Below are 22,531 nucleotides of genomic sequence, written 5' to 3'. Positions count from 1 at the left end.
ATGCAAGAGCAGAAAATAACCCCATACCTACTGTAAAATATGGTGGAGGATCTTTGATATTACGGGGCTATTTTGCTTCCACTGGTCCTGGGGCCTTTGTTAAAGGGATACTTCAGGATTTTGGCAATGAGGCCCTTTATCTACTTCCCCATGTTAAGATGAACTCGTGGGTGCCATTTTTATGTTGCTGTGTCTGAATGAAGAGACATAAAAATGGTATCTACGAGACAATAACCCCAAGCACAATAACCCCTGCGGCAGGTAGCGGGTTAAGAACATTGGGCCAGTAACCAAAAGGTCTCTGGTTCGAATCCCTGAGCCGACTAGGGGAAAAATCTGTTGGTGTGCCCTTGAGCAAGGCACTTAACCCTAATCGCTCCTGTAAGTCGCTCTGGACAAGAGCATCTTTGTAAAATCCACAAAGAAATTGTTAATTGGACACAACATTTTCATTTTGCAATGGCTAACTCAGTCTCCAGACATGAATCCCAGTGAAAACATGTGGTTTGAATTGAAGAGGGCAGTAAATAGAATTCTGTATGGAGGAATGGTCTAAGATCTAATGGTCTAAGATCCCTCCCTATCTGTTCTCCAACTCATAAAGCATTTTAGAAAAAGTCGCAGTGGCATTATCATTGCAAGGTGGGGCATTGAAGGTATTGAAAACGGGTGTCAACCCTTTTGATCCCTACTTTTTTTTAAATATTTTTTATAATTACTTGTTAAACTAAATCTCTTTCTCTGAGCAATTGTATTAGTATAAATACAGTATCCCTTTTTTTGCATACAATATAGCTCACTATTTGAATTATTTATTTAATACAGTCATTTTTTCTAATCTTTGCTCATCATCTTCAAGGGTGTTAAGAATTTCGGGCCCCACTGTAAATCACTGCAAATTGGTTCCTGTTTCAGTCATGTCTTTGGTGACGTTTGTGTGGATCAAACAAAAACCCTAATGATTGGTTGGCAATAGAGCCTCCCACAATGCAGGCGATGGCTGCCGGGTGCTTGCAGGCTGACTTCGGTCGTCAGTTGAACAGTGTTTCCTCCGACATATCGGTGCAGCTGGCTTCCGGGTTAAGCAGGCAGGTAAAAATAAAAAATAAAAAATAATAATTACTTAATGACCTTTGATCACATGATTTTTGTACATTTCATGCAGTCGACATGTAGTAAAATTTGTATCCCCAGAATTTAACACACTTTGAAAGGCGCTGACCAACGATAGTCACCAACTTGACAAAAATGATCAGCTTGAACGTGCCCATTATGATGAGAAAGATGCAAGACTTTGCTCTCACACAGTCACACAGAGTATCTGCACATGTAAACAGTTGCGCTTCACGCTGCTACGTGGTAGCTACGGGACCAAAACAGCAGAGAAGTTTAGCCTCGCGCTTCAACGCTCCTGGTTGTTGCGAAAATTGGCCAGGGTTAGGTAGGTTGTTTTCTAAATGTAATCGTTACAGTTACCCGTCCAAAATTGTAATCAGTAACGTAACTTTTGGATTACCCAAACTCAGTAATGTAATCTGATTACTTTAAGAGGCATTAGACGTAGAGAAAAGGGATCCATCAAACGCATTTTGTGTGTCATCATAGTGGTCTCTGACTTGTGGTCAAACTCGGTCAGATGGAACAAACATAAACTTGCACCTTTTTTCAATGCTGAATTGAATGTCATTAGGAAAACAGAAATGTGTATTTTTTCACAAACATCCTTTCTGAATTTAAAAGTAATCCAAGAATAATCATCTAGTTTTTCAAAAGTATCTAATCTGATTACAACATTTTTGCTCGTAATGTAACTAATTAGTTTGTTTTATGTAATCAGAGTACATAAACCCGTAATTGATTACATGTAATTATATGTAATCAGTTAATCCCCAAATCCTGAAATTGACCCTCTACTACTGTTTACTCTGTGCATATATATCATCTCGCTGAGTCTACCTTTAAACCTAACCTAACCTATGACCATCACCTGAGCAGTACTGTGCTGGACTGGTTCCACATCCACCTCAGCACAATAGTGTTTAAATTCACCACCCGTCTTTCTGCCTATGAAGGATTGTAGCAATTGAAGGATTGCCTGTAAAGGATTGTGGTAATGTTACGATTTGTAAGGGATTAAGTCATGCATAGATTGTAGTGCTAGATTTGGTTCACAAAGATGTAACTAATTGTGCATGAACGCGATCCTTCACATCCGATTGGCTCAAAACTTTACTTAATTTCCATGTTTAATCATTAATTTATTGTTAATTCCCATAAACCCCATAAAAAGGAATGCATTTAAGAATTCAAGTTTTGGATCCTTATCAATAAAGCCTTTTACAATAGGTTTCAAATGATTGTACAACAGAGCCACAATAATCTCAGGTTGATTGCACCAAAACACAGGGCTGTGTTCAATAGGTATCAAACAGAATAAAACAGACAAACAGGCAGGGACAACGTGGGCTTGCCCAATAGAAACGTTAATTTTCTGTTGCAAAACGTTTTAAAATGTTGTGCCATGATGAACATGACCCAGGAGCATTTTTTACTAGTGCGAGTCTGTATTAACGCTGAGTATGCTTGACGTCACTTCTATGGGTATAATATAAAGCAGTCTTCCAAAACGTTTCACGTGAAACTGGCTGGCAGCTTTACAACTTTTATTGACATGGACAGAGGAAGAAAGAAGCAGCATCCGTAAAAAACAACTAAACAAAAAAAGACAAACAAAGAAAAACCTTCCAAATGAATCGTTGGAGATTTGTTTTGGAGACACCTGGTGACCTGGAGTAAGCAGCACTTGAGAATACTGGAGAGAGATAGAGATAGGAAAAAAGAGACAGAGGGATAGACAGAGAGAGAGACACACACACACACACACACACAGAGGCTCAGTCCTAAATGGCACTGTATTCCCTACTAGTGTACTAGTGTACCAGAGCCCTAGTGTACTACTTTTGACGAGGGCCTATAGGGCTCTGGTCAAGAGTAGTGCACTGTGTACGGAATAGGGTGCCATTTGGCATACACTAGAGAGAGGGACAATAGACGGACGTTCCATTGGCACCTATGCCACGTTGGCAGTGCTCTGCAAAATGAGGAGGAGGAGAGGTCAGATGCTATGGCTCTATGGTCGCGTCCAGATTTCAACAATGGGGGAGACTTCCTCTAGTCTAGCCGATGCTTACACCAATCCAATGCTTGACAGGTAGTGCACAAGTGCACACTTTGGGAGGAGTGTGAATGAATCCGGACAGAGCCTTTGAGGAGAAGGGTACTAGGACAGAGCGGGAGGGTCAAAACAGTGGCCATGTCCCATTTCATTATCCTCCGTCCTCCGGGGTGAAGTTTCCCCTAGCTTCAGATTTAGGATGAGCTTCCCCTCCCCCAATCCTAACTTTAACCATTAGTGGAATAAATGCTAAATTAAAGGGGCAACTGCACCCCTTCTCCTCCTTAGGACACTACAGCTGCTCACCACCTTTCCCCCACATATCTGGGATCAGCACCTTTCACACCAGTCCAACCCTCAAACACTACGACCGTCCCCACAAAACCTGTCTCTGGATCAGTTATTACCAACGGTTCCCACTTCCCCCAGCCATGCAGTAGCTCCAGGTTAGAAGCCACTCATAACCAAAAGATCTAGGATCAGCTCACCCTCTCTCCCCAATCCTAAAACATCCTTAACCATTGTCCATTACAGGGGGGAAATAATGCAGAACCGACCCTTGATCAGTGTTTAAAGTGAGCGGTGGGCAGGGGTGGGCGAGTCCACCCATGTGGTCCCGTGGTGGGACTGATGTCCCTGAGACCTATAGGTTCTCCCCAGGCTGGTATTGGGGCTCGGTGGAGGTGAAGTAGTCTTCCAGGAAGCCCTGGAGGTACTCGAAGGTGGGCCGCTCCTCGGCATCCTTCCTCCAGCAGGTGAGCATGAGCTCGTGCATTGAGCCCGGGCACTCGGCGGGACAGGGCATCCGGTATCCGCGCTCCACCTGGTCCAGCACCTCCCGGTTCACCATGCCTGACAGGAGGGGGTGGGGTGGGGGAGAAAGAGAGAGAGGGGAGAGAGCGAGAACGAGAGGACACATTAGACAGTGTGTTAGACAGCATTTTTCTATAAAGATTTTCTGAATTGTTTTAAAGAGCCATTTGTACAACTTTTCTAGGTCATATTCTGAATCTGCCACTAGCCCAAAAAATAGAACCATAGCTACAAACTATATATTTCAATGCAAACCCCTCCTTTACGAATACTATAATAAGCACACGGAACATACAAACCCTTCCATTTCCGTTCACTTCTAAGTGCAATTGTATGTAAAGGCTACTCTTGGACTATTGTTTAGTCAAAGTATTTGGTATATGGAACCCTGAAGAAAGCATTGTGTGTCAAAAAGTTGGTGTTTTATACCTATACAGTGTTTGACTACCTTTAGAATTGTTTCATAAAGAATAAATAAAATAAAGTATATGGTACCTGGATATGGTACTCTGCCTTTGGTGGCCAGTTCAGTGAGCAGGACCCCAAATGACCAAACATCTGACTTGATGGTGAAACGGCCGTAGAGGGCAGCCTCTGGCGCCGTCCACTTAATGGGGAACTTGGCTCCTGTGGAAACAAAATGGAGATTGATGACTCTCTGATAAAAGACCATGGTAGCCAAAATGTCAGTATGTTTTCCTAAAACAAGGCTAGATTTGAGCCTCTACAGTCTGCTGAAATGGAAAACATGACCTTTACTTTTGCCCTTCTATTGTGCTCGTTTCCAGTGGTCTGTTTGCGATATACATTTTTCCTTTCACAGCATACAAGAATACGTTCATTTCTCATGTTATTTAGCCCCTTCATTACGATCACTGAAGTCACAGTGAATCATCAAGAGACCAGTTGGAATGAAAACCAGGTTAAATAGGGTCCTCCAAAACCAGGTTTAGTATTTTAATGTTTTAGGCAAGTCAATTAAGAACAAATTCTTATTTACAATGACGCCATGGTTGCAGCACAACATGGCAGCAGCACAAACATGGTACAAACATTGTTAGGCATGGACAATAGCACAAAGTGCAAAAATGGAATGAGTAATGTTTGGCCAAAAATCATAACTCAAATATAATAATATTTAATACATTTAAAAAATGTATCGCGGGCTGGATTGAAGTGCCTGGCGGGCCGGATACAGCCTGCGGGCCGTACTCCCCAAAGTGCAAAAATGTAGACAACAATAGATCACTCGAAGCAGATACAAGTGTCAGTAAGATGGAGATAAAACTGTGCAGTTTGAGTGTTTTTTGCAGTTCGTTCCAGTCACTAGCTGCAGCAAACTGAAAAGAGGAGCGACCCAGGGATGTGTGTGCTTTGGGGACCTTTAACAGAATGTGACTGGCAGAACGGGTGTTGTATGTGGAGGATGAGGGTTGCAGTAGGTATCTCAGATAGGGGGGAGTGAGTCTAAGAGAGTTTTATAAATAAGCATCAACCAGCGGGTCTTGAGCCGGGTATACAGAGATGGCCAGTTTACAGAGGAGTATAGAGTGCAGTGATGTGTCCTATAAGGAGCATTGGTGACAAATGCTCCTTTACCTGCCGATCTATAAATCACATCTCCATAATCTAGCATGGGTAGGATGGTCATCTGAATCAGGGTTAGTTTGGCAGCCAGGGTGAAAGACGAGCGATTACAATAGAGGAAACCAAGTCTAGATTTAAACTTAGCCTGCAGCTTGTGATTTGGAGGTGTTCAGAACAAGGTTAAGGGCAGAGAAAGCTTGCTGGACACTAACAAAACTTTTTTGTAGATCGTTTCACACAAAATCCAGGGTGGGGCAAGCGGAGTATAAGACTATCATCTGCATATAAATGGATGAGAGAGCTTCCTACTGCCTGAGTTATGTTGTTGATGTAAATTGTGAAGAGCGTGGGGCCTAGAATCGTGCCTTGGGGTACTCCCTTGGTGACAGGCAGTGCCTGAGACAGCAGATGTTCTGACTTTACACATTGCACTCTTTGAGAGAAGTAGTTAGCAAACCAGGACAAAGACCCCTCAGAGACACCAATACTCCTTAGCCGACCCACAAGAATGAAATGGTCTACTATATCAAAAGATTTGGCCAAGTCAATAAAAATAGCAGCACAACATTGCTTAGAGTCAAGTGCAGTGGTGACATAATTCAGGACCTTTAAGGTTGCTGTGACAAATCCATAATCTGAGCGGAATCCAGATTGCATACGAGAGAGAATACTATAGACATCAAGCCAGTCAATTTTCCAAAACTTTTGATAAACAGGGCAAGATAGAAATTGGCCAGTTAGGATCAGCTTGATCTCCCCCTTTAACTAAAGGATGCACCGTGGCTGCCTTCCAAGCACTGGGAAACTCCCCAGAGAGGAGAGACAGGTTAAAAAGGTACATTGTCGTGAACCATGGGATGGATGTAACTCTCATCCCCGCCGAGCTACAATGGGTTCTGGGATGGAGAGAGCAGGAGGCCAAGAATATGGAGAGTCAACGGGACAGGAAGAGGAACAGGAGGGAGAGAGCTGAGATGTCGCAGCCAGCAGAGGAAGGCGGAGGCAGCCCCCAGTCTGTCCACACCATCACCATCGTCACCGAAGATAGAGGCAGCATTTTTGCTTTTTCTGCAGAGAGCCTGTTTCTAGAACACCTCTCTTTTTTGGGGGCATTTTTTGCTATAGCTTTAATTGCTGTTTTTAGCTGTTGAGATCAGAGCCTGTTAACTTTTTCAGTTAGAGGTAAGCCTCTGCTTTTAACCCACAGGGGCAGGGTCATATAATTTGTATTTTTCTTTAGGTGGAACGGGATTGGGTTTCCTCAATGTTGGGAGCTAGGATATCCATAGGATAAGTAGGCTCTCTGTAATGGGCTTTGCTTGAATAAACACATGCAGTGCGTTTCCTCTAGAGGGGCCACTGACCGAAATAGACCGGATAGATCCTCCCTTGGTTAACGGTGTGGGTCCATGCTTAGGGTGTGTATGAAAAATGTCTTAGGATGTTAATCTAAGGCATGGCACGGTGACTATACCTCGTTCATCTTGTGGGACACTAGGTCCCATTACAGTGAATAACTCCAGGTCCACAGGTGAAGGGTTTGTGACGTGGGTGTAAAACTAAGCTATTTATTAAATGATAACAGTTGCCGAGCTGAGAAAGTATACTCACCACTCCATTTCCCCTGGTCTTATAGCCCTAGGAGAGCCTGACGAACTACGGGTCGCCCTACCCCCGAGCTGGACGCCCTGCTGAGTGGTTCTTAATAAGAAAAAGGTTTCTCCCACTCCAGCTGTGGCTGGTATCAGTGGGTTGCTGGGATCGGGACTGCGCTGGAAGGGCAACACCCGTAGGTAATAGGCTTGAAGCAGGGGTAACCTAGGCTAGCTCATTAATCTGAAGGGAGAGGCGTGAGTTGGGCAAGACATTTTTAGCGTCCCTGGGTGGGCTCAATAAAAAGAGCCTCGGTTGGGCACGACTAAAGGATTAGTCTTGAAAAAGCCCACAATTATTTGACCAAAAGAAACCATAGGCTGTGTAGGAAAACCCACCCAAATACAAGGAGGTTTAAATTCGATAGGCCCATCAAAACTTGCTCCAGGGAGAGTCGACATCCCACGGGTAAGAGAATATAGGGGTCATCTAATCATGGCCGAAGCTCTGTCCAACAACTTTGTGTTAATTCCCCTCCAGGGAACATGGTCAACGGTGAATGAAAGGGTTAAACCAAAACTGGTTTTGAGTGGTATGACTGAGCGTGTATGGGAGAAACAAAGGTTATCAATACGACCAGGTCCATTCCCCGGATTACTGTAGATCAGCAATGGGAGGAGAAGCCCATTCTCCTAGCTCGGGTCCCCGAGGGAAACTCTGAAACCATGTGGGAAGGTGTGGTTCAGTGGGGGTGCTTGGTGGAAGGCCATGGCGTCCCTAGGAAGGGGAGCGATAGGGACCATAGTAGTCCTAATGAATTGTCGTATAAGTACCTCAAGGCGCAAGTGTGGGAGGGAAGGAATGTGAGTCCCCCAGCACTGCCGGAGCCTGAGGTTGGGGGCTCCTACTTAAAAAACAGGGAGGAACTAGCCATCTTGCTAAAGGATTTGAATGTAACGGACAAAGGGGGGCTATTGAGAGAGCCGGTGGGAAAGGAACCGTGCACTCTGGGTCGGATGGTTACACAGCACCGAAGTATGGAGGAGACCTAAAGGAAGGAGGTCCCTCTAGACAGAGGTGTCAGGGTTTGACCCGAGACTGGAGCCTGAGGTGTTTCCGGATGAAAGGGTAGGTCAATGGCTAGAGGGGTTGGATGAGGACTGTGATGAGTCAGACTCCCGGGCAGAGGAAGATGGCAATGAAATGGCGCCAGTACTACCCCAGAGAGTGGCACCAAAAACCTTAACCCCAGGAGAGGAGATGGGGTCAGGAGGGAGGGGGAAAGGCAACTTGCCTAGAGCCCCTCCTGGCGAGGCAGAAAGTGCTGTGCAGGCGGGGAATGCAGTATCTCAGGCCCAAATCCCTGGAACTCAGCCGTGGAAAAAGGGCACAAGGTCCCGATGCACTGAGCGCAGCTCTGCCCCAGAGAAGGGTAAATCCCCACAGTGAAGGGGGGATCCCAAAAGGTGGGGACCGTGGGTTGCCACCAGAACCGGTAATAATCAACCAGGTTAATAATAGCTATGTCGGAAGGGAACATAGCAGGGAGTAGGGCAGATGCGATAGTGAACGCGAACAAATCTTATCTCAATCATGGGGTGGCCAAAGCCCTGGCCGATGGCGTGGGACCGGCCATGGAGGAGGCAGAGCGGCACTGGGTGGACACCTACGACCAAATTGTGTAGTCCCCACGGGGGGGAAACTGAGAAGGCCATGCATACTACATTACGGTGAGTCCACGTGTGGAGGAAACTGATTATTTGTGGATAGACCTCCACCACACGGTACAGAACGTGTTGGTGGTGGCCGACAGAGGAGGAATAGCCTCGTTGGCGGTACCCATAATATCAGCGGGGAACTTTGGGGGTGACCCACGCGTGTGTGAGGACACAATACTGGCGGCATTAGAATAGTGGAATAAGGCGCGACCTCTGGGTAGGAGATCACTGGAAAAAGTAATCATAGTAAAATTGCCGAAAAGGAAATCTCAAGAGTGGGCCCACAGGTAGGGAGGCATAGTATATGCCTCCGCCACCGCAATGGGTTCCCAGGCAACAGCCACATGAAAGCCCTCCTCAGCCCCTTGGATCACAGACCCCGGGAGCAGACGCGCACGTGTTAAGGAAAATAGCCTTTTCCCTAGACGGAGGGAATGGGTATGAACGGTGTGAGAGGTGAGCCCAGGGACCCCACGCCCGGGGGAATGGTACCGGGAGGAGGAAGAGTTGGAGGACGATAGTCGCGGGCAGAACACAGTTAGGTTTCAGCCTTTGAACTCACTTCGCCTCAGTCAGTCTCGACCAGACACCGACCCCGGATAGGGATAGGCCTCTGATCGCATTCTACCCTGAGTCGCCTAGATACGAGGAAGAGTAAATCGATGAACCCCGGGCGTGAACACGAAGTACAGTCCCATAAAAGCCAGAGATGGAAGAGAATGTTATGTGCCAGACTTAGGGCAAATAATAATATGGCCAATCCCGAGGGAGTGGGAGGAAAGAGAAGACCGGTCGATATGCGGAAAACCAGGTTATACGTACGGTGATAACCCATATGACACCGTCCACAAAGGTGCGAAGAGCTCCCAGGCTGACAAACCCCTTCAAGAACAGCTATCTGGAAATAGCCCGTGACTACTTGTTGAAAAAAGTCAAGCCCCAGGTGCTGGTGGAGCACAAGAGAGACCTGGATGCGAAGGAGGAGGATGTTGACTCCGGGGCCCGAGGAGCTCAGTGAAGAGGATGAGGAAGAAGTGGAACCCAGCCCAAGGCCCAAGAGAACAGGCAGGGGCGCTGCAACTATTCCTGGACAACCCAAAAAAGGGGTCAGAAGGGGGAGAATAACACGGGACTGGCCGGGGCAGTAAGGGGAACCGGCATGAGCGAAATTCAATTTTTGAAGACCTGCTTACCCCACAAAGAAAGTGGGAAAACGCAGCAGAGTACTTCACGAGAGTAGGAAGTACACTAGTGGGAGCGTCCGAGGAGGCACAGAAGTTATGGATAATGACCATCCCTGCCGCTGAAAAACATTCCCACAGCATGATGCTGCCACCACCATGCTTCACCGTAGGGATGGTGCTAGGTTACCTCCAGACGTGACGCTTGGCATTCAGGTCAAAGAGTTCAATCTTGTCCTTCGGGAAGGTTCTCCCATCTCCACAGAGGTACTCTAGAGCTCTGTCAGAGAGACCATCGGGTTCTTGGTCACCTCCCTGACCAAGACCCTTCTCCCCCGCCGGGCGGCCAGCTCTAGGAAGAGTCTTGGTGGTTCCAAACTTATTCCATTTAAGAATGATGGAGGCCACTGTGTTCTTGGGGACCTTCAATGCTGCAGAATTTTTTTGGTACACTTCCCCAGATCTGTGCCTCGACACAATCCTGTCTCGGAGCTCTACGGACAATTCCTTCAACCTTATGGCTTGGTTTTTGCTCTGACATGCACTGTCAACTGTGGGACCTTATATAGACAGGTGTGTGCCTTTCCAAATCATGTCCAATCAATTGAATTTACAACAGGTGGACTCCCATCAAGTTGTAGAAACATCTCAAGGATGATCAATGGAAACAGGATGCACCTGAGCTCAATTTCGAGTCTCATAGCAAAGGGTCTGAATACATATGTAAATAAGGTATTTCTGTTTTTTTGTTTTAATACATTTACAAAAAAATCTAAAAACCTGTATTCGCTTTCTCATTATGGGGTATTGTGTGTAGATTGCTGAGGACATTTTTCTATTTAATCAATTTTAGAATAAGCCTGTAATGTAACAAACTGTGGAAAATTCAAGGGATCTGAATACTTTCCGAATGCACTGTACGTAGATAAACAGCTCTCGAACCTAGGGACCAAGACAAAGATCTGGAAGTATGGATCCATCTGGATGGAATGGGTTCAGAAACTAAATTAGTAAATAAAGGAGGAGGGCTAATAGCACTCTGGTCTTGGAGCAGAAATATGTTCTACCAGAGCAGGAATTGGCAGTACTAGCTCATTACTGGAAGAGGATAATAGAACTGGCAGGAGGTATGCCAAGCATAGTACACACTCAGAGCAGGGTGCATAGGGAATTGAAGAAAGTGTGTATGGTGATGGACCGGAAAAGCAGGCTAAGAAGGTGGAGGAGTCTGAGTGGGAACTGTATACTAATGGATCCCGTAAAGGAACCAACACAGGGGCCTACTGTGCTTACATATTAAAACACGGTGGCGAGGTACCACCGACTGGAGGCAGAAAAGGGATAAAGCGGTTACGCTTGATAACGGATAGTGATTACTGTGCAAGAGGCACTTAAGGAGGATCTGGGGATGAGGGTGCTAAGGGTAAAGAAGTGGCCCACTGGGGGTAATAGGAAATAATAGCAGAACTCATTACAAAAGTGGAAATTGAGGTCGCTCACCAAAAAAGTCATACCACCGAAGGGAACTATTGAGAAGGTAATAGAGAGGTTGACATGTTGGCCCAAATGAGAGGTGTAATTGTTGTTGGGGGAAAGAGCTGGGAAAAGGGGGACAGAGGAATACATGTCCAGTAAAACTGTATGGAACAGTTGGTTACCGGGGTGCACACAGAGATTGGGCATGCCGGTATAAAAGGAACTTGGAAACCAATGGTAAAGCTGGAGTACAGGGTTACCTGCACTGGCCCGGATTTTGAGAAAGTGCCACCTCTGCAATGCATGGAGGGTAGGGAAAAGGCAAGAGGGTCAGACCATTAAATCAAAGGTACCGTGGGGTTCAATATGCATGGATATGGCAGGTTCGTTGCCGGTGAAGGGCCGCAAAGGGAAACAATGGTTAAGGTGCAGCGAGTAAGTCCAGGTGGTCATTCCAGTTCAAGTGTTCAGTAGTGTTGGAGACAGTTTTTATTTTTTACATTTTTTTCATTTTTCAAAATATTTGTTTATTTGATAGAATATCATATTTCATTTCTATATACAGGTACGGTGTATGCATTATTTGGTTATGTGGTCTCTTATCATGGTCCTATGATTTGAATTAGAAATAGGTCAATTTCGCCCTCTAGCCTCAATTAGTTGGTGGTACAGGTGGGCCCGGCCAGATAGCCCCATACTGGGTATAAGAGACAGGAAGTAAGGCCTACCAGGGATGGGAAATGTTTGGGACACCGGGTTGGCATACATTTTTTAAACCACATACATTTTATCTTGATCTTTTTAGTTTACCTGGAATATTGGAACCGTTGTTCACCTTGCACTTTTCATTTTCGATTCTACAAATATAAAGTTTTACATTTTATTCATCAAGCCATCGGTTTCGTTAGGTTTTCTAATTGGATTTTGGATGTGCGTATCAATCTTGCAACTGGTTTTCCCATTTTGAAAGCCGCTACATTTATGTTAAATTTTTTTTAAATGCCATGGATTTAATGGAGTTCCACACTTTATGGATTTTTCTAATCACTTGGGAGGAAAGTAGCACTGCCGACTAAAGAGACCAGGAGTACATGTGATTGTTGGTTTGGAAATGTTTGACAAGTCTGTTTTGGAAACAATGTCAACTGAATGAGCCATCGGTGGGATGGGAAGCTGTTAAGCAAATGCACTGTTGATATTGAAGTGTGGAACAGAAAATTGTGACTGATAATGGCGGGTACTCATTCTGAAGCTCTGGATGAGCTGGATGAGAAAAAGTTGCACAAGTTGATTGGCACCCGCAGATGGAAGCTTGGCGTGTTAACAAAGAAAAAGAATGCAATTCAAACATTGCTGGATAGTGGCGAAAATGATGAGGTTGTCAGTAGTAATGTTGAGGTGTTCAATGCTTTATTGGCTGAGTTTATGGATCTGTATGTGGCTGTGCATAATATGTTGCCTGAAGAGGAAAGAGAGTTGATCATTCTGATTGGTATGAGCCAAAACTATTGCTTTTCAAGATCAGGTGGTTGCATGTTGAAGTGAAAAGTGATTCACACCTGCAAAGTGTCATTAGTCCAGATGACAGTGTCTCTGTTGTATCAGAAAGTCCATCCATGTCGAACAATGATTGAGAATTGAAAGTTCCATTGGTCCACATGACAGTATCTGCTGTATCAAAAAAGTCACATGCATCCAGCTCAAGGGCATCCAGTGCTAGAATGAAAGCACAGGCTGAGCATGCTGCTTTGAAAGCTAAAGCTGCAGTTTTGGAAAATAAAAATGCCCTTGATATGGAAGAAACACAACTAAAGGCAAAAAAGGAATTGGTGGAAATGGAAGCTGAGCTGAGCTGGCTGCATAAGCTGCCAAAATGCAAGTTTTAAAGGAATGTCAAAACTTTTTCTTGCTTGTGCAACAGAGGATGACAGTAAAAGAGACTGGACTGAAGCTTACCACAAAGCCTATGAGGCATTCCGGCGACTGTATGGATAAAACTCTTCTCCAACATGACAAGCAATGGGTGACAAAAGAAACTGGACCGAACTTGACCAAAACGCCTCTGAGGCACCAACATCACAGGGTTTACCTACTTCTACTGAGTACAGGATCCAAAACAGGGAGACCTAGGCTGCATTCTGCAAGCAACATCATACAAGCACAGCAGCCACAGCAGCAGCCACTAACACTCATAGATGGCGCTAATGTGCAAGCAACACATAGCACAGGTTCCAATCAGGCTAATGCTACTAGCAACCAAGCTAATGTTACTAGCAACCAAGATGCTCTCACCAATGCTATCCAAAGACAGAATGACATCACTGAATATCTGATAAAACAGCAGCAGCTCTCTCTACTGCCAACAAGAGAGAAATACCAGTGTTCGATGGTGACCCACTTCATTACAGGTCATTCATTAAAGCTATTCCAACATGGTATTGAACGCAAAACTAACAACATGCAAGGCAGGCTTTATTATTTAGAGCAGTATACAAGTGGCCAACCAAAATAACTTGTTCGTAGCCGTTTGCACATGAATCCAGCAACGGGATACAATGAAGCAAGGAAACAGCAGGAGTTCAACTGGCAATTAAAATAAAATAAAAATGCCTTATTGGAAAAAGCTCTGAGCTGGTCAGTCATTACACCAGAAGATGGGAAGGCATTGCGTTCTCATGCACTATTCTTTAGAGGCTGCTCTAACACGATGCAGGACTTCTCAGAGCTATTGTCTAAAGACTGCCATTCAAGCTCCGGGAGGTGGAGTTCAGGTGTGTGATTTTCAGGATCAACACAGCAGAAGAGCCCAGTTTAAAGATTTGGTGGAGTTTGTGGAGAAGCAGGCCCGAATGGCATTGGATCCAGTCTATGGTGACGTTCAAGACACCACAGTTCAAAGGTCAGGTTCCAAGTTTAAGTCCACAGACTCAATGCAAAGGGCTAAACCATCCAACAGGGGGCGCAGTTTTGCCACCACAGTTGCAGCAGTAACTGAAAAAGCTGTGAAATCAAACTTCAGCACAGACAGAAAGCCAGACAACAACAAATCAGGTGCCTTTAAAGAAACTCTGCATTTTCTGTGACCGTGATCATGCATTGGAATTCTGTCAGAAGTTGAAACATTAGGCCAAAACAGTTGAATTTCTCAAAAACAAAAGCCTCTACTTTGGATGTCTCACAAGGGGACATCCAGTATGAGCAAGAACTGTCAGAAGCACATGACCTGTCAACAGTGTCAAAAGCACCAAAGTTTGTTGCACTTTGAAAAAATAAAATATCCAGCTGGCTGAGGAGGAGGCTCCTACAGAAGCCACTGAAAAGGCACTAGTGACAAGTGCAATGGTCTCCTTAAACATCAGCAGTCATACTGGGGCCAGTAGCAAAGTGTCCTCTCGCCATTGTACCACTTCAGGTCAAACTTCTGAAAAGGAGCAAAACTGTGCAAACATATGCTTTCCTTGACCCTGGGAGGACAGCTACATTTTGCACTAAGGAAGTGATGTCTCAGCTAAATGCTAAAGGTAAGAAAATTGAGATCCTCCAGAAGACAATGGGCCAGGAAAAGCATGTCTCCAGTCTCAAGGTCACCGGGTTAGAAGTGGCTGGTCTCAAGAGTAACACTTTCCTTCAGTTGCCAGACATCTACGCACAACCAAGTATCCATGTCACCAAAAACAATATTCCCTCGCGAGACAACCTCAGACGGTGGCCGTATCTTAGGGATGTTGAGTTGAACAAAATCAATGCCAATGTTGAGCTACTGATTGGCCTCAATCAGAGTACGTGAGCGGAGCGGAGCTGGAGCAGAGCGAGGAGCGTGCCCAAATTGACTGGAGCGTGGAGCGAGTTTCCGAAAACGCTGGAGCGTCAACCTTCTCGCCCGCTCCAATTTTGCTCCAGTCCCGCTCACTTCACCAGCTCAGGGCATGCCCGGTCCAGCATGCATCTGTAGGCTACTTGTATGCTGCTATAGCCCCTTGCTTTAGCTACTGTCATGGAGTTCGTTAAATATTTTCATAACGAAACTGATAAAACACACAGGTGCAAAATCAAGGCAAGAGCGGGAGTGCGGTGATGTAGTGTCCACAACGGAATAGTCATTGTGGAATCTGAAAAGATGCATATCTCGAAAGCATGATGGTGTACTACGTGCACATGCTAACAGAAAGGAATGAGGTGGGTTGCTAGCTAAGTGTGTCATTGAGGCAAAGTATTTCTAAACAAAAAATCTGAATGCACTCACTGTTCCAAACTGTGATTGTTACGCAACAGGACAGTTAACCCGCGCTGCCCTCAAACCAAGATACACGCTGCCTACAAATGATCTATAGGCTATATTTCAACTTGTCAATTTGAAATTATTTTCTATCTAGTTTGAATTGAGGTGTGTTCCGCCTCCTCATTAATTCACATAGAAGTAGCCCATTTCAATGTTGCGGACAATTTATGTTTGAGGCTTTACCGAACCGGACAAACTTCTCTCTTCGATAAGAGCCTAAGCACCTCCCCAGTGTTTCCCCAGACCAAGTATGCAGACATTTGCGCAGTCTTGCACAAACTTTCCCCCCCTTGGCACATTTTCTGCCTGGCCCTTGCATTGCCTTCATTGTTGTTTTCCTTACAAAGAATAACTTTGGACATGTGTGCGTTCAAATCAAAGTAAGTGCCTTATTTTCTGTATATCGTGTTGTCGTTTCTACTGTAGCATACCGTATGTATGTATGGAGCATAATGTATTTACAGTTTTATTCACGTTTTCAAGTACTGGTGACAAATCATGCACTCCGATTCTTGCATAGATTGTAATATGACGTGTGTAAAATACTTTTTTGAAGGTTGTACTGATTATGATGAGTTAATGCTAAGCTATTTGCCAGCTATGTGTGGCGTCATGTTTGATGACATTATACAATGCATTCTGGGTGTCACGTAAATGTCTGTCGGAACAAAGATGTTATTTTAAAAAATGAGGTGAGGGATGGTTCACTCATCTTTCGAGTAAACTTCCGGAAGTGAATGAAGGGAAGTGAATGATGGTAGACGACACGCCCCCTTCAACATGCATACTGCAAAGGTATCAAACCCATCTTGTCTCCTCTTCTTATCTTTGGTTGACCCAAAAAAAAAACATGGCGGCACGCACAACCTACCCATCGTCGGATTACTTTCGATTTTTAGAAAGTGTTTTACTCAATTATTTAGATCAATGGTGAGCTCACCCGTGAAGCTAATTTCTATTAGCTAATTTCTATTACTGTTAGCTAAATATGAGTCACTTTCATCAGTTAGCACTAATGTAGCCTACATTTTCCGGTTTGGATGATTGTGTTAAGCTGTCGCCACTTCTGTGAATGTCTTAACATCCAAAAATAAACTGCTCACATTCAGAACATAATGTTGTAAGGACTGTGTTTGTGTAAAATGTTTCTGTGAAAAAAACTGTTGCCAGCTCAAAACGCTGACTGCTGCTTCAATCGAAACTAGACGTTCTAAATAAGCGTTCTAATCACACCGGTTTGAGCGTAAGCTGCAGGGACCACTGTAGAATGATCCCACGTGTGTTGGTAGCGTCATACGGTTAAAAAAAAGTTTATAACATTTTAGTTCTATACAATAGACTATCATTGATTTTGGCCCAATAGGACTAACATATTACCTATTTCAAGGAGCTTTACGTTTTGATAGGGTTATTTTGCCTAAAAACCTTTAGGCCTACCTATAGAAACATTTAAAAAACAACTCCGCATCCCTGCCCAGCCTGGAAAGAGTGGCCCAAAGGGTGTTTAGCATCCCCAGTGGCTCTGCAAGCGCGGAGAGGATATTCTCTGCTGCTGGCCTGCTTTCCAGGCACCAATGCATGAACCTGAAGCCAAATACTCTGGCCAAACTCGTGTTTCTAAAAGTTTATTCAAAGGCACTGTAGACTGAGCCTAATATGGCATTTTTCGTTTCAAAGAACAGCCTATATGCACAATTTATAGACTGTAATGATTTAATACAATGAAATGTTGTTTTAATGCTGAGCGCTTAATGTCCCTGGGAGCCTAGTGTGTCACACTTGCAAATGCTTCACAATTTATTTCTTTGTAGGCTATGGCCTTGAAATTATTTAAATATTAGGGTAATAATATAGCCTAAATAATTCATTGTGATGCCAGAGCTGTGCTACATTTGCTCTGAGAAAGACCGCCAACGACAATCAAGAGGAATACCCACCAGAAGCTACCAGTACCATCAAGGAAAACTTTTACGTGGATGATTGCTTACAATCTGTCTACACAGTGGGTCAAGCCATATCCTCATACAGAGATCTCAAAGAAGTGTGCTCCAAGGGAGGATTCAAGCTGACCAAATTGATTAGCAACTGTCGCTGTGTCCTTACTCTGATCCCTGAAGAGGACAAGGCCAAAGAAGTTAAGACACTGGACCTGGATAGGGAACATCTCTCTATTGAAAGAGCGCTTGGAGCTCAATGGAACATTCAACTTGACACATTCAACTTCAGCATGGTGGTCAAGAATCGGCCAACCACAAGAAGTGACATTCTCTCAGTTGTCAGCTGTGTATGATCCCATGGGCTTCCTATCACCAGTCATACTTCCTGCAAAATGGATTCTCCAGGATTTGTGTAAGACCAAGTGTGGATGGGATACAGATGTTCCAGACGTGATTGCCCAGCAGTGTCAAAGATGGCTGGCTGAACTGAATCAGTTGGAAAAATGTTATGTGGACAGATGTTTCATACCAAAAGGACTGGTAAGGTAAATACCACTCAGTTACATACTGTAATTTATGCGATGCTAGTGGAGCTGGATATGGAATGGTTACTTATCTTCATCTGACAAATGACAAGAATTACATAAACTCTGCATTTGTGATGGGGAAAGCAAGAGTGGCGCCATTAAAGCAGAACACCATACCAGTTCGTATGGACAGGATGCTACAGTTTCAACTGGTCCGACAGCACGACAGTCCTAAAGTACATCTCAAACGGTACTAAAAGGTTCCAGACCTTTGTGGCTAACAGGGTCTCCTCCATCAGAGACCTGTCAAAGCCATCACAATGGAAGTACATCAGCTCAAAGCTCATCCCTGTGGACGATGCAGCTCATGGCCTGCGAGCTGAAGCGTTCCTGAAATCCAGAAGGTGGATTAAAGGACCAGGTTCTCACAATTTCACTTATAGTAGAGGACAAGTGAAAGAGATCAGGTCAGACAACGGAACAAATGTTGTCAGCTCTAACCGTGAGCTAAGAGAAGTTCTGAAGGAGCTAAACCAAATTCAGAAGGCCCTGTTGCAGGCTGGAATAAAGTGGAGATCCAACCCTCCTCATGGTGCTCACCATGGCGGTGTGTGGAAACGGCTTACCCGGCAGGTAAAGAGAATTCTTCAAATCAATCATGAGGCAGCAAACCCTTGAGGACGAAACCCTGCAAACAGCTCTGCGTGAGGTGGAGGTAATTCTTAATGACCGCCCAATCACTTAATTCTCGGATGACCCAAGTGACTTGGAAACCCTAACACCAAATCACCTCATTCAATTAAAAGAAAAGCCAATCCTGCAGCCAGGTATGTTCAAGAAGGATGGCTTGTATGCTCGAAGGAGATGGAAACAAGCACATTACCTTGCAGACCTCTTCTAGAAAAGATGGACGTGAGTATCTGCCAATGATGCAGGAGCGTCCGAAGTAGAACAGCATAAAGCAGAGTTTCACCAGTGGAGAAGTGGTGCTCATTGTGGATGCTACAGCACCACGCAACTCATGGCTAATGGGGTGAATCATTGACACTATGGCAGACTCCAGAGGTCTGGTACGCAGTAAAGACAAAGACCAGTGAGCTGGAGAGGCCCATCAGCAAGCTCTGTTCGCTGCAGGAAGCAGTAATGTAGTAGTAATAAGGCAGTAATAATTTGATGAAAATGTACGAGTAAAGACTGCGTGTAACACTGTTTGAAGCGGACGTGCCTCCTGAGTTACTCAACGCCTACACTGACTATCACTGATACCCGCACACACTCTTCAAAAGAAAATTAAGTATGGACATTCAAAAGAAAGAATGTATAAAGACATTTTTATAATATGGTACTTAGTCTCCATTTATGTTTATGGTAATTGCTTTGCAGTTAGCAATTAGGGGTCGTAGGGTTGGAGCCAGTTTTCATATTTCCTTGGTTATGCAAATATTTGTTTATACAAATCTAATCGTATTTGTCACATGCGCTGAATACAACAGGTGTAGACCTTACCGTGAAATGCTTACTTACAAGCCCTTAACCAACAATGCAGTTTTAAGAAACTAGAATTGACTAAATAAACTAATTTAAAAAAGTAACAATAAAATAACAATAATGAGACTATATACAGGGGGTACCGGTACCAAGTCAATGTGCGGGGGTACAGGTTAGTCAAGGTAATTTGTACATATAGGTAGGGGTAAAGTGACTATGCATAGATAATAGCGTGGGGGGTCAATGCAAATAGTCCGGGTGGCCATTTGATTAATTGTTCAGCAGTCTTATGTGGTTATGTGGTCTGTTATTATGGTCCTATGATTTGAATTAGAAATAGGTCAATTTCACCCTCTAGCCTCAATTAGTGGGTGGTACAGGTAGCCTTCCCAGATAGCCACATACTGGTATAAGAGACAGGAAGTAAGGCCTACCCGGGATGGGAAATGTTTGGGATACCGAGTTGGCATACATTTGAACCACATACGTTTTAACTTGATCTTTTTAGTTTACCTGGAATATTGGAACGTTTGTTTACCTTGCACTTATCATTTTGGATTCTACAAACACATATAAAATGTCAAGTCATCGGTTTCATTTGAATTCTTGGGTTTTCTATTTGGATTTTGGATGTGCGTCTCAATCTTGCAACTGCTTTTCCAACGGCTATTCGAAAGCCGCTACAAGCAGTCTGATGGCTTGTAGATAGAAACTGTCTCTGAGCCTGTTGGTATCTGAGCCCGTCTGCCCAATGGTAAGGGAGTGAACAGCTCATGGCTGGGGTGTGTGGGGTCCTTGATGATGCTGTAGGCCTCCTCAGGCACCGTTTCAAGTAGATGTCCTGGATGGGTGGGAGCACGGCCCCAGTGATGTACTGGGCCATCTTCACCACCCGCTGGAGGACCTTGTAGTCATGGACGGAGCAATTTCTGTACCAGGCCGTGATGCAAGCGGTCAGGACACTCTCGATGATGCAGCGGTAGTATTTGGAGAGTAGCCGTGGGTGGCATGCCGAATTATTTCAGCCGCTTGAGGAAGTAGAGGCACTGTTGTGCCCTCTTGACAAGAGTGGTTGTGTTGATCCATGTCAAGTCATCAGTGATGTGGACGCAGAGGAACTTAAAACTGCTGTCTCTCTACTGCAGTCCCGTTGATGCGTGTTGTCTCTGCAACAATCAACTCCTTTGTTTTGCTGATGTTGAGGGAGAGGTTGTCCTGGCATCACAATGACAGTTCACTTACCTAGAGATATTGGACCCGGACCAGAGCCTTACCCTTTCTGGCAGTGTAAACATTATCCTCTATGAGGAGGGGCAGGCCAAAGTTGGCCACTTTATACACAGAGACCAGTTGGAAGGAAAACCAGGTTAAACAGGGGTCCTCCAAAACCAGGTTTAGGACACACAACTACAGATTTGCTCCTGGACTGAAGCCTTACCCTGTCTGGCAGTGTACTCGTTGTCCTCTATGAGACGGGCCAGGCCAAAGTCGGCCACTTTACACACCAGGTTGTCTCCTACGAGAATGTTGGCAGCCCTGAGGTCTCTGTGGACGTAGTTCATCCTCTCTACGTATGCCATACCTGCTGCAATCTGGGAGAGGAGATGAGATGAAATGAGAGAGAGAGAGAGAGAGTTAGAGGATGAGAATGGATAGAGGGACAAAGAGAAAAAGTGAGAGGAAGAATGGATACAGCAGAAAGAGGGAAAATCAGGGGATAAGGTGAAGAAAGGAGGGGGGGGGGAGGGAAAGAAGATTCCAAAATAACTTTAATTGACTTAAATAATATAATTACATGAAAGGTATAATCAACATTGCACTGAATGTCCCACCTGAGATGCCATATCCACTAGCTGGGGTAGACGTAGCAGCTTGCCCGTGTCACCTTTGAGGAAGTCCAACAGGCTACCTGTGGGAGCGACAGCATTATCAGCATACTGAGAGAGAGAAGGCAGGAGAGAGGGAACACAAGAACAAGATGTGTGTGAGCATGCACATGCAAATGCCAGCTTGAACCATAGTCCATTGTAGTCAGTGATGATGATGATGATGATGAAGAGGTGTGTGTTTGTGTGTCTCATGTACTAAGTGAGTGATGATTATGATTACGTGCACTACTTACATGATCATGTGTTGCGTGTGTGTGTGTTTGTAACAATAGTGGTAGCCACATCTGTTCTACAACCCATCCCCGGAAGCAACGATGGACAGCCATACTGATAATAATGATGATGTGTGTGGTCTACAGTTTTTTATTTTTTATTTAACCTTTATTTAACCAGGTAAGCCAGTTGAGAACAAGTTCTCAACTGCGACCTGGCCAAGATAAAGCAAAGCAGTGCGATAAAAACAACAACACAGAGTTACATATAGGGAAAATATATATACAGTGTGTGCAAATGTAGCAAGTTATGGAGGTAAGGCAATAAATAGGCCATAGTGCAAAATAATTACAATTAGTATTAACACTGGAATGATAGATGTGCAAGAGATGACGTGCAAATAGAGATACTGGGGTGTAAATGAGCAAAATAAATAACAATATGGGGATGAGGTAGTTGGGTGGGCTAATTTCAGATGGGCTGTGTACAGGTGCAGTGATCGGTAAGGTGCTCTGACAACTGATGCTTAAAGTTAGTGAGGGAGATAAGAGTCTCCAGCTTCAGAGATTTTTGCAATTCGTTCCAGTCATTGGCAGCAGAGAACTGGACGGAATGGCGGCCAAAGGAGGTGTTGGCTTTGGGGATGACCAGTGAG

At 44.6% G+C, this 22,531-nt stretch overlaps 1 protein-coding gene across 5 annotated transcripts in view; it reads right to left on the bottom strand.

Annotated features, from left to right (window-relative positions):
• Positions 1-2,629: 2,629 nt before the first annotated feature.
• The window catches only part of LOC121575593 (proto-oncogene tyrosine-protein kinase Src-like), a 46,513-nt gene continuing 26,611 nt past the window's right edge, over positions 2,630-22,531 (bottom strand). For all 5 annotated transcript variants that reach the window (XM_041888780.2, XM_041888785.2, XM_041888781.2 and 2 more), the window contains 4 exons: positions 21,607-21,683; positions 21,213-21,366; positions 4,484-4,615; positions 2,630-4,027 (listed from right to left, as the gene is read on the bottom strand). In XM_041888780.2, the coding sequence (XP_041744714.1) occupies positions 3,819-4,027; positions 4,484-4,615; positions 21,213-21,366; positions 21,607-21,683 (572 nt within the window). In that variant the 3' untranslated portion in view covers positions 2,630-3,818. The remainder of the gene's footprint in view (positions 4,028-4,483; positions 4,616-21,212; positions 21,367-21,606; positions 21,684-22,531) is intronic.

The sequence above is a fragment of the Coregonus clupeaformis genome, chromosome 10, assembly GCF_020615455.1.
Source record: "Coregonus clupeaformis isolate EN_2021a chromosome 10, ASM2061545v1, whole genome shotgun sequence".
In the NCBI taxonomy this organism is placed as follows: domain Eukaryota; kingdom Metazoa; phylum Chordata; class Actinopteri; order Salmoniformes; family Salmonidae; genus Coregonus; species Coregonus clupeaformis.
Note: the sequence above shows the minus strand (reverse complement) of the source record. Positions and strands in the feature narration are given on the sequence as shown.